This window comes from Lasioglossum baleicum, chromosome 10 (genome assembly GCF_051020765.1).
Source record: "Lasioglossum baleicum chromosome 10, iyLasBale1, whole genome shotgun sequence".
NCBI lineage: Eukaryota > Metazoa > Arthropoda > Insecta > Hymenoptera > Halictidae > Lasioglossum > Lasioglossum baleicum.
Genome location: NC_134938.1, coordinates 5,433,897 through 5,446,903, shown reverse-complemented (window position 1 = coordinate 5,446,903; position 13,007 = coordinate 5,433,897). Strand labels below are relative to the sequence as shown.

The following is a 13,007-nucleotide window of genomic DNA, read 5'->3' as shown; positions in this document are numbered from 1 at the left end:
GGTGAGGGATAGATGAATGATTCTTCTGTCCGTGTTGTGAGATGTATTTCTCTGAACTGTGACCATAATTTGTTGGTTTAAACTATTCCTGAGGATTTTGTGGGGGTTAAATCGTGGATTCGGGCATTCCAGACAACGCTGCGTCGTCGAGAGGTGTGCAAGTCGTAGCTGGGGTTGGAGACAATGCGCAAGTGACGGTTAGGTAACAAGGGAACACGGATACCTCGGTCGGAGTTTGTAGCTCGTCAACGACGACTCTTTTTTTCCCGGGGCTCGCGGCATTAGAGGCTGGCCGGTTCCTTCCGTGGCACCCTCTTTGCTGGTTGCGAAATTGCAACGAGCTGGTTCGCTTTTCTCTCCTCCTCTCACTCTCCCACCCCTCTCTCTCGCTCTTTATCCAGGCCAGTGTGCGTCCTTAGCGTGGCGGCGCTTGCTCGAATTCCCTTTGACGTAAATTCCGTGCATTACCGACGCTGACGAGCGAGAGACGCTAACTTCATTGTTGTTTCAAAGGCCCTCTCTCCTCTCTCCGGGCCGGGCGGTGGTGTGCCTCCGCGTCCCCTGTCGACGGGGCGCGCGTTCCTCTTTCATGGCGCCCGCTACTCGTCCATAGGTGGATAGGTGGGCGAGCTCTGGTCCAGATATAGGGCAAACGGGCGAGAGAGACGCCACGTAGCAGTTACCAAAGAGTGCTACACGCTGGAACGAATGATGGAAGGGGGTGGACGCTGGTTTGGGGCAACCGACGACGTCACGTACGGAGGGACGGTAAGAGGGGGACACCTAAAGCGCCGTAAAAGAAGCCTTCTCCACTTCAAAGCGGAACACCCAACTCTTTCTAGAGAGAGATGAAGATCCGACTCCCTCTCTCTCTCTCTCTCTCTCTCTCTGTCTCTCGAGGCTACCGGCCACGTGGTCGACGCTCACTCTTTCCACGATAATCGAGTTCACTCCCCCGTAATGCGATCGGCAACGCTGACTACCGATATCGCGGTACCCCGTACACCGCTTTGATGCGCTGTATATTGTGTCACTTCTGACACGTCACCTATGCCAGCCTCGTACCACGATTCGCGGTCGTATCGATTCGGTGAAAGTATTTCGAGGAGCCAATTGGATTAGATGTGAACCCGATCGATCGAATCGGCCACTCGTCCGAACTGGATGCGATATTATCGAGCACAGGGGTGTCCGCTGAGGGAGGGGTGCTTATCTGGCCCCCTTGCAATCGAACTTTAATCATTCTTTTTTCGAGCAACCGCGTTATTATGTTTTAATACAAACTTGCATCAGTTAAACGGCAAAACACAAAAAAGCCTAATACAGTAGGACCGCGATTAACCCGATCCCGATTATAAACAAATATGCGTTTAATAATAATTATAAATTCGCGGCCTTTTGCTTCGTAATTCTTTTATTGTATCATTATAACATTTATAACCTCATCCAGTGACCATTCCTTTTGAACTGTATATCATTGGAAAGCTCTGAATTTTCCGATTAATTTGATATAAAATACGTTTGCTGAAAAAATATATACAAATGACTTTGTTTGAGAAAATGTGGAGGTCGCGAACTTAATTGCCAACCTAATATTATGAGGGGAAATACATTTTCAAAAATAGAAATTTATTTTAGAATATGATGTACATTTTGATTATTTCCTCGGGTCGGTCAATCGAGGTCCTACTGTACTTCCAATTTTAATTTATATGTATGTAGACTACACACATGGGTTGATGAAAAAGAGTTAGATGATTTACAAGTTCTAGGGAAATTATTTTAACAAGCGATCTGCGAGATGTTTCAACGCGTTTACTCGAAATTTTATTTTCTGGATCACAAAAGATCAAAATGTCTATGGGCAATGTTGCGAGTTTTTTCTGGAATCATTCATATCTATTTTACAGCATTTATCAGGAATTGGCTTTTTGCACAAAAACAAAGTTTGACTTGAATTTAGAATTTTCATTTTCCACAGTTTGCTTTCCGTACCCATTTCGGAAACCGACCGAAACAATACCCTTCAAATTTTCGTGAAAGCGAAACATTTTGTTTCATCGAACAAAAGCTGGAAAAAATGTCAAGATTTATTTTATTGATCACCGGATAGTGGATTTTTATATATTCGTGGCCTGTGTGTGCAAATTTGCAGAATATTATAGAAAGTGGTATTTGTTTTATTCCATATTTTTCCTGCATCCAGATTTTTACAAATTGTTGCAGAAAATTTAGAAATTAACAGAATAAACGCGGGATAATATTATAGTATAATTAATTCCAACGATTGTTCATTCAACGGATTTGGCTCCATCTGCAGATTATGTAATATATTCTAAAAATTAATATTTAGGTTTGAACAAGAAATTGGGTAACTTATACGGGACTAACGAGTCAGCTGCAGCGTTGACGGTCATTTTGGGGCGAGTATGCGCAAGATAATTGTGGGAGCGGAATTCACGCGGAAAATGAATCTTCGAAAGTGATCTAATTTACTTTGTGCCTGTAGATAGCATCTGGGAAAAGTGAATGTATACGTATACATACCCAGACCGGTTCCGAACCTACCTCCCTCATCTGCAATTCTGATCGAAACTGCACGGCAACTTTCCATGTAATTTTCCTTTGTGCACTCGTAGTTGGAATGACGTTGAATTCGTGGAATTCAGTAATTGAGATCGAAATAAATTGGATCGATAGGAACTGACGCTCGCGTATTTCAGTATTTCTGTGTACGAAAACTATTTCCTGGTCGGCTGCAGACCGAATTGCATTTCCCTGCTAGTTGATTGATTTTTGAGAGACATCATATTTAAACAGCCCCAAATTGCTCGACTCGTCTTCTGAAACGATTTCTTCGAGCCGTCGTAAAGTCTATTATGTTATATACGGTATGTATACATATACATACATTGTACAATTAATTTACGCTCAATTCACTCGAAGCACAATGCTGGCAGTACATCAATTCTACCCTCTGCACCATTGAACTTCTATAATTAATTCGCAACTCAATAGTAATTTCCATATTATTCTACATAACAACTAAGATGATGCCCTATTGTTCCAGATCAATTACTAATCAGGGTCGGGTTTGATAGTGTTCAAGGGAATGTAGAAATTTATTAAATAAACAAAGAAATAATTTCTTAATTAAATTCGCTATAAATGCATCCTTTACAACCTCAATAATGGTAAATTAAATTTCACCCCCGTCTAGTATAAATTTCATTCTTCAGGAATACCTACAAAATTTTACGTTGCACAAATATCTGCACTTGTCATTATTAAACAGCAAATCTTTATTCTTGCCCAATAGGAAAGGGATATAGAAATTTATCGAATAAATAAAGAAATAAATTCCTTAATTAAATTCGCTATAAATGCATCCTTTACAACCCCAATAATCGTAAATTAAATTTCACCCCCGTCTAGTATAAATTTCATTCTTCAGGAATACCTACAAAATTTTATTTTGAGAAATATCCGCACTTAACTTATCATTGTTAAACAGCAAATCTTTATTCTTGTCCAATAGGGAAGGGATGTAGAAATTTATCGAATAAATAAAGAAAGAAATTTCTTAATTAAATTCGCTATAAATGCATCCTTTACAACCCCAATAATCGTAAATTAAATTTCACCCTCATCTAGTATAAATTTAATTCTTCAGGAATACCTACAAAATTTTATTTTGAGAAATATCCGCACTTAACTTATCATTGTTAAACAGCAAATCTTTATTCTTGCCCAATAGGAAAAGGATATAGAAATTTATCGAATAAATAAAGAAAGAAATTTCTTAATTAAATTCGCTATAAATGCATCCTTTACAACCCCAATAATCGTAAATTAAATTTCACCCCTGCCCAGTATAAATTTCATTCTTCAGGAATACCAACAAAATTTTATTTTGCACAAATATCCGCAATGAACTAATCGTTAGAGAGGGAATCTTGTTAGGAATAAGCAAGGTAAATAATTCCAAAGATGTACATACCGCCTAATTGAAGTTCTGCGGAGGCTTGAGCAGTGTCCCCTTCCGCCCGTCTGACTATACACTGATACATTCCACGATCTTCCCTGCCGATCCCGTTGAGCCTCAATAATTCTGATTGTCTGCCGGTTCCCGGCAGCTGCCGGCCGTCCTTGTACCAGGTAACAAAGTGCGGTCCTGCTTGTGGATGCGTGCTGACCTCGCATCTAAATTCGGCATTACCGCCTAAATGGACGCTCAGCAACGGCGGAGTCACCTCTACGTGTAGCGGAGCAGTCACGATCAGCCTGCAGGAATAGTGCCCTTTGTATCCTTTGCGTGCTACGTTTGCTTCCGGTACACGTAATATACGACGATTTTCCAAGGTGTGGTCAAAAAGTTCAAGACTCTCGCTTATGAAACGCGATAGACGATATCGTAGCATTTGTATTAGTGTTTATAGTGTTATCATTTTGATCAGAAGTCTAGTTAAATTCCAATTATTATTTCTCCTATAATTTTGAATGTCTTGTGTCGGATATGAATCACACTGATACCTAATTTCGGCGCTGGTTTCTCCGCCAGGGTTGGCTGCAGAGCAACGATAAATTCCACTATCTTCTAGCGTGACAGCTTCGAGGGCTAGAACAGAGCCGAGCAGTCTGGTTCTTGGTCCAGAGTGTACCAGGATCGGTTCTGAGCCGGTTTGTGCGTACCAACTGAAAAATGACAAGTTAATAACATCTGTTAATATTTTCCGATGATACACCACTGCACCAATTCACAATGTTTGCAGATCAGATTTGTTGTCTGTATGGCCACTATTTATTTATACCATTTTGAGGTATGTGTTTGCACAATTATTTTTACATTGAGGCGTTAAAGTGACCATATCATCCGCGGTATACTTATGATCCCAATCAATAAACTGCGGATGTTTATGCAATTTTTATGTTTCGTAGACAAATTTTAACACTTTAATACCGGTAGCCTATGAATAGGTTTTTTAATAATTGTGCTGCACCAAATGGAAGCTTAAAAATCTTCTTTTACACAATAATCCCGAAGGAAATGATTGGATTTTGTTATTGAGGGTGAGTTTTATAAAATATCCTAAAGCTGATAAAAATCCTCAGCCATGAACCATAGACTTTCAACAATTATGGAATAATCACCGGTTGGTAATGTGTTAAGAAAGTGGGACCAAAGAAAATCCAATTTTCATTGGTAATAGCATTTGCAGATCCGAAATAAATGAAAATCGTGCTCCAGCATTTTTTGAAATTTTTGTATAAGCACTAAGTAAGGTATAAATAAAATTTGTAAAGTATTTTTATAAATGCATAAAGATGCGCAATCTACTAATCAATTAGATGCACGCTCGTCCAAGAATATACAAGAAATGGATTTTTTAAGTACGATCAGAGTACACCATGCTCTTCTTCGTTCTCGCCCGAGCCATTTCGATTTTTGCCAGGATTTTACGTCAGGCTTTTTAGTCGAGGAATAATTTTTCACATAAAGATGGGAGAGCCTGTGGAACACAGCGGAGGGAAGGTGCAGAGGAAGGGAGGTTCAATTTCACTGGCTTTTGGGTACGTCGACCCAGAAACGACATCGAGTCGCATCCAACGTGAGCATTTATCCTGGAGATTCCCCGCTTTCTTTCGGTTTCCCAGCTTCTTGACAGCCTTCGATCGGGTCGCCATCAGTTCTCGAGCTGCTCTCCGAGTGACCCTGGTTACCCTCTTCCTTCCGATCGCTTTTTCCCAGGTCATCCTTCGCTCCTTTTACCTTCGTCCTTACTTCACCGCGATTTCGCTCGTTCCCGAGTCCTCGATTGACTTGTTACGTTCCGAACAATATTCTTTTATTTTATTTAGCTCGTTCGGAAAGTCTTTTCGTTTTCTCAAGGGAATTTACAATAAGTTCTATGACATTTTGTTCCATGATCTTTTGCGATCTTTCAGGCAACTTAAAGATCCCGTGGTCGTAGAATTTCTGTTTTCTATTAGAAAAAATTGAGTTACATGACTTTTAACGACTTGTTCTAAATGCAACCAAATTACACGGTCCAACAAATTTCAACTTTTTTGGACGTTTCGATTCTTACTATGCGGTTCTTACAGAGCTTTCTGCGCTGATTAATTTTTCTCCTAGACGCACACTTTCTGAGAAATTTGAGTTTGAAAAAAGACATATTTTTCAACTTTGAACAAATATTGTGATGTTATTATGAAAGATATTGAACAGTTTATAAAATATATTTATAAAATAAATAAATAAAAATTAATCATTTAATATTGAATATCACTGGATTCGGGAAAGTCTACAGAATCTTTTGCTGCAAAGAACAATTCAATATCTTCTATAATAACATCACAGTATTTGTTTAAAGTTTAAAAATATGTCGTTTTTTCAAACTCAAACTCAAAAACTGTGTATTTAGGAGAAAAATTAAGGGCAGATTCGGAATCAGCGCAGAAATCTCTATAAGAACCGCATAGTGAGAATCGAAACGTTTCTTGGCTATTGGACAGTGTTATTAACGGATAAAATCAATTTTTATTTTACTCTTGCTTCCCAAAATCACAATGCAGAACTATTTATACCTAATGTATATGACAATGAAAACTATCTAGCTAACAACAAATTATTTTGCATTGCTAGGTTGATGATGTACAATAAACGAGATTGTTAGACTTAGGTAATTTTCAAAAAAGTGGCTCTCCTGTAAAATATCCTTTTTTAACTGATGTCACTTTTCCTATGAATGAACGATATACATAGATCAAGGTACCAAGCTCTCGAGGAATCGCAACTCGGAAGCAAGCTCGGTACCGGAAGTTCGCGAACTCGCGGAACATGAAAAGAGAAATAATATTCGACTGGCTGGGCCCGCGGTACTTGTTAAACTGGTTTCCGATGAGCTTGAGTTGCGACGTAAATCGCGATGATATTCCGCTCACCTCACCGAAGGGATCGTAATTGCGCCTTGCGTTGCGTTCAAATGGAAATGTAACGCGGTTCTTGGAGCCAGGGAAGTTCTCGGGATAAATCATTTATGATCCGATAGTGTATTTTATTCGAGCGAGTTCCGCGAACGAAGAACTTTAAACAGGTCGACTCTGAACTCTGTTTCATCAAGTGCAAAACGCAATTGCAATTTTCTTTTTAACTGTACCACATTTTTCATAGACTTGACAAATTCTGGTGCGTTTTGAAAAGCCTCGTAATACGAAACACAGAAGTGATCTTCATTTTTTTTGATGAAATGAAGCGTATTCAAAAGTACAATGTATTCCAGAAGTAGTGCTCAAATAATCAGAGAGCTACTTTTTTAAAAACTCGATTAATACTTCGAAAGAATATTTGTGGGGATAATGAGCCTTGTAGTAGTAAATATAACTTGCAGGAATTAGAACAGATCGATTGAATAAATATTCAACAAATGGCGCGTGTTTTTATATTCGATTTTACGCCTCGGTTTTAAAAATTGTGTACGATAGAAACTTTTCAGAATTGAAGCTCTGAGAGCGCGACTATTTGTGACATCGTTCCGAACACTGTGGCGCGCTTTGAGAAAAAATCGCAGACTCTCGTCTGGCTGGCGCGCGGCAGTTTGGTCTCCCCGATATTCCCAATAGATTTCCTTCCTCGCAGATATTTCTTGGCCGGTGCATACGGATGCAGGGCCGCTGGGAAAAGGAGATCCGGAAATCCCGGCAGAGAGAAAGGGTCTGGAGGGTTCCTCGTAGACCTGGAGCGACATGGAGAGTTTCCGATTGTGTTCCGCTCGCGAGGTTTCATGTTCGAGTGCTCCCACTTTTCCTCGATCAAAGTCGCGCCCAGTCCTTATTCCTTTACTTACCTTCCACCTCGAATATTCCCGTCTTCAATCTTCCTTTCGCCGTTCGTTCTTTCGTCCTCTCTTTTCTGCCTCGTTCGTCTCGAAGAAACGCCATTTTTCCCTCCGAGCTAGTCTGTTTCCCTCGTCGAATCGAGAACGCGACAGATTAGAGGAAAAACGGTTCGCAGTCTTTGCTTTTTTGTTTTTCCATTGTCGCCTCTCCTTTCAGCGTCTTCCGGGTGTCCCAGTAGTGATACGAAAACGGACGGAAACGACCGGTGACGCCAAAGTACAAAGACGTGCTCGCTCGCGCGCTTTTTCGACGTACAACGCGCGCTGCCTCGAGACAATGTTATTGCTACTACGTCGGGGAAGAGGGAACGACAGCTTGAACGCTTCCAGCAAGTCGAATGAACTTGCGTTGCCGTTGCTGAATGAAAAACTTGCTCGAGACCCACCGGAGAATCGTCAAACACGAGGTGCGTCCTTTCTCTTCACTTTTTGGACCTTCGAAGGTTCGGCTGTGAACGTCTTGCTTTTTACGAGATAGCACATGTACGCCATCTTGAGTTTCTCAGACAGGTTCACGTTTTTATGAAGGACAAGAACGAAGAAGAATTATTTTATATTAATCATGACGCTTACAGTAGACTTGTGCATTTGTAACAGAAATGTGTTGGTGCAATTTGAAGCAGTAGACTAATTAAAAGAATTCACGAACTTCAATGTACTAGTACTGTACTCGTTGCAATTAATTTATTTAATCTATCACGAACTTGTACATATCTAGTCATTTAATTTCGTAATGAGTGATTCAGAGTCGGGGATAAAATTAAATGGACATCCTTCAACTCTTGAAAATAACCTTAACACTTTACCTACCGGTAGCCTATTAGTAGGCTTGTTAATGAGTGAACTGTATTTAAAAGAAGCTCGGTAATTTCCTTTTAATACAAATCTCCAAAAGAAATCGTTACATTCCATTAATTCTAAAAAGTTGTTGAATTAGAGTTGAAGTTGCTGTCGCTTTGAAACAATTTATTGCGAATTTCTCAACTGCTGATTTTCAATTTTAAAGAGACTATTATAAAAGTACTGTTGCTCCGGTCGGTTACGCCTGTCGGACATGCAACGAGATAGCCTTAATTAATCTTTGGGATAGAAACTCACCGATATTCGGGAGCTGGGCAGGCCTGCGCCACGCAGACTAATGACGTGGATTCATCTTGAGCAACGTGCACCACGCCGGAATTTTCAAGAATCACCGGAGGCATCACTCCTCTGTGATCTGCAAAAAGTGTCGGGGCTGAGCGCGCCAAATAATTGACATAAATCTCGGGTTTTCTCGGTGTGCCTGGAAAAAATGATAGCGACGATTAAAGGGAAGCTTACCGGCTATCCTGACGTTGGCCACGGAGCTGACAACAACTTGTCTGGTTAGACGGTGCATCGTTCGACACCGGTATCCGTGTATCTGATCGCTGAACTCTAGGCTGTGAACCAGCAGCTCACCGGTTGGCAGTAGGTGGAACTTTCCATCTGAAATCATTATAGAAACGTGTTCGATACATGTTATTGTTGCTGACTTCCTCATGTAAGTGCTCGTGGTTGTAAATTCAAATTGAAAGCTAAAACTTGTATATTTATTCATAGATCTATTCAATAACATATTTCCCATTCTGTTCTATTACTTTTTGCCATTTTCGACGTACAATATTATAACTTCTCGTGTTATTGAATAAACATATGAATAAATACCTTAATTTTATCTTCGATTCCTAATTTGAAAACGCTACGAACTTTCTTTCCAACCCAATACTTCACTTTGTCAGGTCTAGTACAATTGGAGATATTAAATCCTTTGAACACAAGATCTATTTGGCAATTATCTACAGATAATTGTATCTAATTAATTTGATAGAATTTCTTTTATTCTACTTTTCAAAAGTGAGTACATAAAGAAATTCATTGGACACAAATTCTATTAAATTAATCAGACATGTAGTTCTGTTGATGATGGTCCATCAGATTTTATTGTGTTCTACTCTTTTGAAAAGTGAGTATACAAGTACCCATTTTATTGTAAGCACAAATGAATCTTTGCTGGAATACTTAATATTTTTGTGGTACAATAGTTAGGCTATATTGTGGTACATTACAATATAAAATAATAACTACGTTTAGAAATACCAATCAATAATGGTTTAAGGCAGGCCTGGGCGACGCTGGCTCGCGGAACAGATGTTGCAGGAGAAGGAGCAGGAGAATACTCTGAGCAGGAGAAGGAGAGAAGCAGCCACATCTGTTCCGCGAGCCAGCGTCGCACAGGCCTGGTTTAAGATACCAATCAGAAACTGAGCACATTAACAACAGCCACTTACATGAAAATTATTAAATCACGATTAACATATAATAATTTTATATCGTAGTTTAACTTAAACGATTATCGCGTGAATGCATTTTAGTTTTCAATTGCAACTTCCTTGCTTTACTATTCTCTGTGTATTTCTGTCTATGTTAACAAACAATTGGATGTATCTTGAACACAATTTCTTTAAAAACATTTACGTACACGTTCGTAGAAAATCCTCGTTTGCAGGATCGATAAATTTGAAGTACTAATCGCGAGGGCTTAGCGAACAGTGTAATACATTCGTTGAATTATGTAAATCGCAGCCGACGATTCTGGAGTTGATGCAAACGCTGTCGCGGCACGAAACTTCCCAAGTCTCTGTATTATTCATATCCGGCGTACGTTGTAGTAATTGATCTGGACGTTTCCCAATAAACCGGGATGCTATTCAGAATTATCTTTAATAAACTCGGCATCGCCGCGATACTTTTCCGGTGCATAGCCGAACAGTTTTACCTTTACGATAATTATACTAATTCCAGGATTTCCAGCGGCCTGTTCTAGATGGCGACAGATAAGGTTCTCTTCATTCTTGCACGGTTTAAGCCGTGCGCTCGTTCCTTAGATAAGCCCGAGCAACGTTAATGACCGTAGTTATCCTAAACATTCGCAGCCGGTTCCTGTGAAACCACCCCCCCCTGTCGAGAATCTTTAACAAGGCTCGCGAATCCAAGATTAGCTTGTACAAGAGAACCGTCCGAAACGCTTCGTTCGTTCCTGCCGCCCATTGTCTGCGATGTATCTTTATCGTTATTTTTATTCATTCCCCCGTCTCATTTATTCCGATTTTTCTCCGCCATTTCTACACGCTTTTCTCGGTTCGCTCGTCTCGGAATTTTCTCTGTTAACTTCGTTATTACCCGATTCCCTTCATTGTATTCTTAAATATTTCTTGGACTCGTATTACTCCCTTGAAATTTTTCGTCTTTTTCATCGCGAGCTTCCTCCTTGTTCTAAACCTCATCTCATCCACGCCGAGTTTAATTCTTTTTATTACCCCATTTTTCTTGGTCTCGTTATTAGCCTCGTACTGTCGCCACTGTCCATTTCTTTCGGAACTTTCTGATTTACAACCGCAATAACTGTTGACGACGGAGCGACGATAAAGTTTAAATTAAACTTCGAGAGATTCTCGCTCGGTTCGAGATTCATTAAGCCATCGTTACTTCAATTCTGGGGTATAATGCTCACTGGAATTGTTTTAGTGTGGGTTGTCGGTGGACAGCAGAGTTGGGCAAAAATTCAATTTGAATAAAAATTTCAAATAAAGTTTGGAAAACTTGGAGAAAAGCCCCTTTATTCGAAATTTTTATTTAAATAAAATGTTTGTCCAACTCTGGTGGTCAGCGGATTTCATGCATTTTTGACGGAAGTGTAAGCAGTGAAAACATCAAAAGAATGAAAAAATCTAATTATTAGTAGACTGCGGATTTCATGCATTTATGACAGAAATCAGTAGACATAATTGAAAACAGTGAAGACATGGAAGAATTTATAAATATTATTCAATCGCAAGAAGTATTCCTTTTCTTAATGAAATTTCTCTCGTCAAATCTGTGTTTTCAGTGACGCTACAATTTTTAGCGTCGCTTCGAGTGTTATAACTCGACTTGTTGCAGTACCTATAACGCCAACAGTGTCTGGACATTAATGTTTCATTGCGTTTCCAGCGGCACGAGGTAGGTAATCTTAGCGAAAGGTGAATTTGCATAGCCGTTCCGGTTCGAGGATCGGCAATATTACTTTGTCCCGTTTCCCTTTTCCCTGTTTCCTGATCCCCTCGTTTGGCTTCCTTTCTTCCGGGACTGGTGTTGTGTTCAAGCCACTGTCTCTATCTCGAGTCTAGGGTGCAGCCACGTTATTGCATCTACGCGGCGGAGTAGATTCGGCCAGGAGACATTAGCACAGCTAAGACCGGCTGAGATAAGCGGCCCTCCTAAATAGCGATTGTCGGCCAAGTCAGCCGGCTTGGATGGGTTATGTAGTTTCGGTATTACACTCGATGCTGCTACCTACGCCGCCACCCGCTTCCTCCACCCGCTTCCTCCACCCGCCGTCGGATCTATTCAACGTAGATAGCCCCGCGTATGTATGCACGTTATGTATAAACGCGCATGTATGTATGTACTAGCGCATATACGAAACGGGAGAACCGACGTCGGCTACCTCGAATTACGCGCAGCCTGACCGTGGCGCTATTAGTAAGATGGATACGTTACGCTCGCGGAAATACGGCGAGGAGCAAAATTGAACCGACGAAACCGTCCCTTCGAGAAACCATTGCTTGTGCTACGATTTGGCATGATAGGAGACAAAGTAGAAACAAATAACGATACAGATTCTCCATCGAAAAGGACCTCAAGTCGAAACTAGGCGAGGACAACATCAGGAATGTCCTTCTCTTGTTTAGATCCATCGATATATTTATATGAACTGCTGTAAAGTGTTGTTGTCTCTCACCCCATGTCGAAACAGTACGCACGTATTTTGGTTGTTACCGGGATAAAGAAAGTGTACGACGCAAAGCAGGGATCGCTACATGGTGAGTACCGTTTCCGTTGTTTGATAGAATTGTTTGATGGAAATCGAGATTATTTACCTTAATTGTTATTAGAATTAATTCTGTGGTCATTAGCAACGTGGTACAGTTTAGGCTTGGTCGATGCTGGTGTCTGTAGGTGGATTTTGAAGGATAATATTTTATGTTGAATTCCAAGTTTTTTTTTTGTGGAAAATCCGATATCACTAGACAGCGGATCTTTATGCAA

At 40.3% G+C, this 13,007-nt stretch overlaps 1 protein-coding gene across 13 annotated transcripts in view; it reads right to left on the bottom strand.

The window, feature by feature from the left end:
• The window catches only part of Dscam2 (Down syndrome cell adhesion molecule 2), a 163,873-nt gene that overhangs the window by 31,526 nt on the left and 119,340 nt on the right, over window positions 1-13,007 (bottom strand). For 7 of the 13 annotated variants that reach the window (XR_013009813.1, XR_013009814.1, XR_013009815.1 and 4 more), the window contains 4 exons: window positions 9,219-9,365; window positions 8,997-9,132; window positions 4,534-4,695; window positions 4,001-4,284 (listed from right to left, as the gene is read on the bottom strand). Coding sequence is in view for 10 of the 13 variants with exons in the window: in XM_076432142.1 (XP_076288257.1) it covers window positions 4,001-4,284; window positions 4,534-4,695; window positions 8,997-9,132; window positions 9,219-9,365 (729 nt within the window). In the remaining 3 variants the exon portion in view is untranslated. The remainder of the gene's footprint in view (window positions 1-4,000; window positions 4,285-4,533; window positions 4,696-8,996; window positions 9,133-9,218; window positions 9,366-13,007) is intronic. The other 6 variants (XM_076432148.1, XM_076432149.1, XM_076432143.1 and 3 more) reach the window with 1 other exon arrangement.